The sequence below is a fragment of the Seriola aureovittata genome, chromosome 4, assembly GCF_021018895.1.
Source record: "Seriola aureovittata isolate HTS-2021-v1 ecotype China chromosome 4, ASM2101889v1, whole genome shotgun sequence".
Taxonomy (NCBI): Eukaryota; Metazoa; Chordata; class Actinopteri; order Carangiformes; family Carangidae; genus Seriola; species Seriola aureovittata.
In genome coordinates, this window is record NC_079367.1 from 14,963,171 (window position 1) to 14,965,157 (window position 1,987).

The window sequence follows — 1,987 nt, forward strand, 5'->3', positions numbered from 1 at the left end:
CAAAGTGAGATCATGAAAATAACTTTGAAGATGCAACCCACAGCTGCGGTTCGCTATGCAAATCTTATGAGTTACAAAAACCTCATGAGTTTGCACACATAGAATCAGAAGTCTTAGAGCTTCCAATAATTTATTTGTGCATGTGTAATAGATTGTCAAAGTTGGGCGAAGACTGAGTCCAGTACAGACCAAAACACACCTAAAGCAGCACTACCAAGGCCAACGTGTCCCACCAGTGGGACTTAACTCTAAATTAAGTGTTTAAGATAATCTGGATCAACTGTTCACTTGACAACCTGTGTGATCGTCTGACTTTTTGTTTTTCTTTGTTGTAATGATGTTCCCATATGTCAGCAGCTACTTTGATTAGTAAAATGTTATCATAAACGCTGCAAGTGACAGACAAAATTTGCAAAATAAATTAAAATAAACTGATCTTTGAGTGGTTTCTAGGTTGGTAAAAATGATTTTCTCACCGTGTCTCTGCAGGGTGGAGTTCACAGTGGGTGACACGCCCATCAACAACTTCCGCATGATTGAGAGACACTACTTCCGCGATCAGCTGCTCAAGAGCTTTGACTTCGAGTTCGGTTTCTGCATGCCCAGCAGCAAGAACACGTGTGAGCACATCTACGAGTTCCCCGCACTGTCTGAGGAAATCAGTGAGTGTCGCAGCAGTCGCACACAGGCACAACGCACAAGAGACAAATACGCCCACATACAGATGTTTTATTAGATCTAACAGGAGGTGATGTTACAAAATCCTGATTGTTGTGTATTCTATCTCTCTTAGTGCGGGAGATGATCCTGCATCCTTATGAGACGCAGTCTGACAGCTTCTACTTTGTGGACAACAAGCTGGTGATGCACAACAAGGCAGATTATTCCTACAGTGGGGGGCCATAGGAAGACCTCCACCCTCCACCCTTTACTCCCCCCTGTTCTAGACATTCTCCATGATCCAGGTACCACTTCAGGACCAGAAGCAGATGGACTGATGGACAAATCACTGGCAGTAAATACTCTTTTCTCACTCCTGTTAACTCCATGTATTTCCATTCAGGTATTCAGCCGCCTGACCAGTCAGATTTCTCCCTCTGCCTCTTTGCAGGAACATTGAATTCTGCCAGTTTTATCATCAGTTTGCATCAGTGTGTGTGTGTGAGCGAGTGTGTGGGCAGTAAACACATGCAGTGTCTGTACATACTGTTGATTTCAGTCTGTATATGTGGTTTCAACTTGATCATCAGGAACACATTGATTAATTTACATTTTGTGTGTTTTGATAGCCGTTATGTGAAGAGTAAGAGGAGACAGTTAGTCTTGTTTGTCCTGAAACACACCAGGAGACAAAGAGAGAAATTAAGTTACCCTGTAAAAGTTTAATAATAATGAATCCATTCAGATGTATATTTATATAGTTTGTATAGGAATCTCATTACATTTTTACTCCTGAAGGTTCTTAAATTTGTAGAAGCACACATGAGAATGATTCAGTCCTCCTCCCATGATCTGTCACTGTTCAGTTGAATGACAAACAGAGATGTGTACTTTGTCTATGTGAATGTGTCATTTGTTTTATGTTTTCATGTTCATAGTACTACTACGCCAGGAGTATTTTTTAAAGAAATAGCCATTTTGAAGTGTAAGAAAACATACATTAGCCAAAAGTCAAAAGTCAGATACCAATTTTGATATCCAGTATGTTCTCTGTAGTACTGAACACTGTGTATACTTTATGATAAATGTTTTAAGTATAAAATTAAAAACTATGTAAAGTTTTGACAGCTGAATTCCATCACTGCAATAAATATGGGATTTTTTTTCGAAATCTTGATATACATAATTTGTTTTTGTTTTTTGTTTCTTTCTTTCTTTTTTTCACAAAAGATGAAACATTACATGGAACAAGAAAAACAAACCATATGGTCATTTTGAGCAGACAACAGATAATCAAAACAATGAAGATTATTAACAGCGAGAATCA

At 38.7% G+C, this 1,987-nt stretch overlaps 1 protein-coding gene across 2 annotated transcripts in view; it reads left to right on the forward strand.

Moving 5' to 3' along the window:
* unc119a (unc-119 homolog a (C. elegans)) overlaps positions 1 to 1,831 on the forward strand; it is a 17,822-nt gene extending 15,991 nt beyond the window's left edge. Inside the window, exons 4-5 of one of the 2 annotated variants that reach the window (XM_056373268.1) lie at positions 490 to 662; positions 794 to 1,831. In XM_056373268.1, the coding sequence (XP_056229243.1) occupies positions 490 to 662; positions 794 to 906 (286 nt within the window). In that variant the 3' untranslated portion in view covers positions 907 to 1,831. The remainder of the gene's footprint in view (positions 1 to 489; positions 663 to 793) is intronic. The other variant, XM_056373269.1, reaches the window with a different exon arrangement.
* The last annotated feature ends 156 nt before the right edge of the window (positions 1,832 to 1,987 follow it).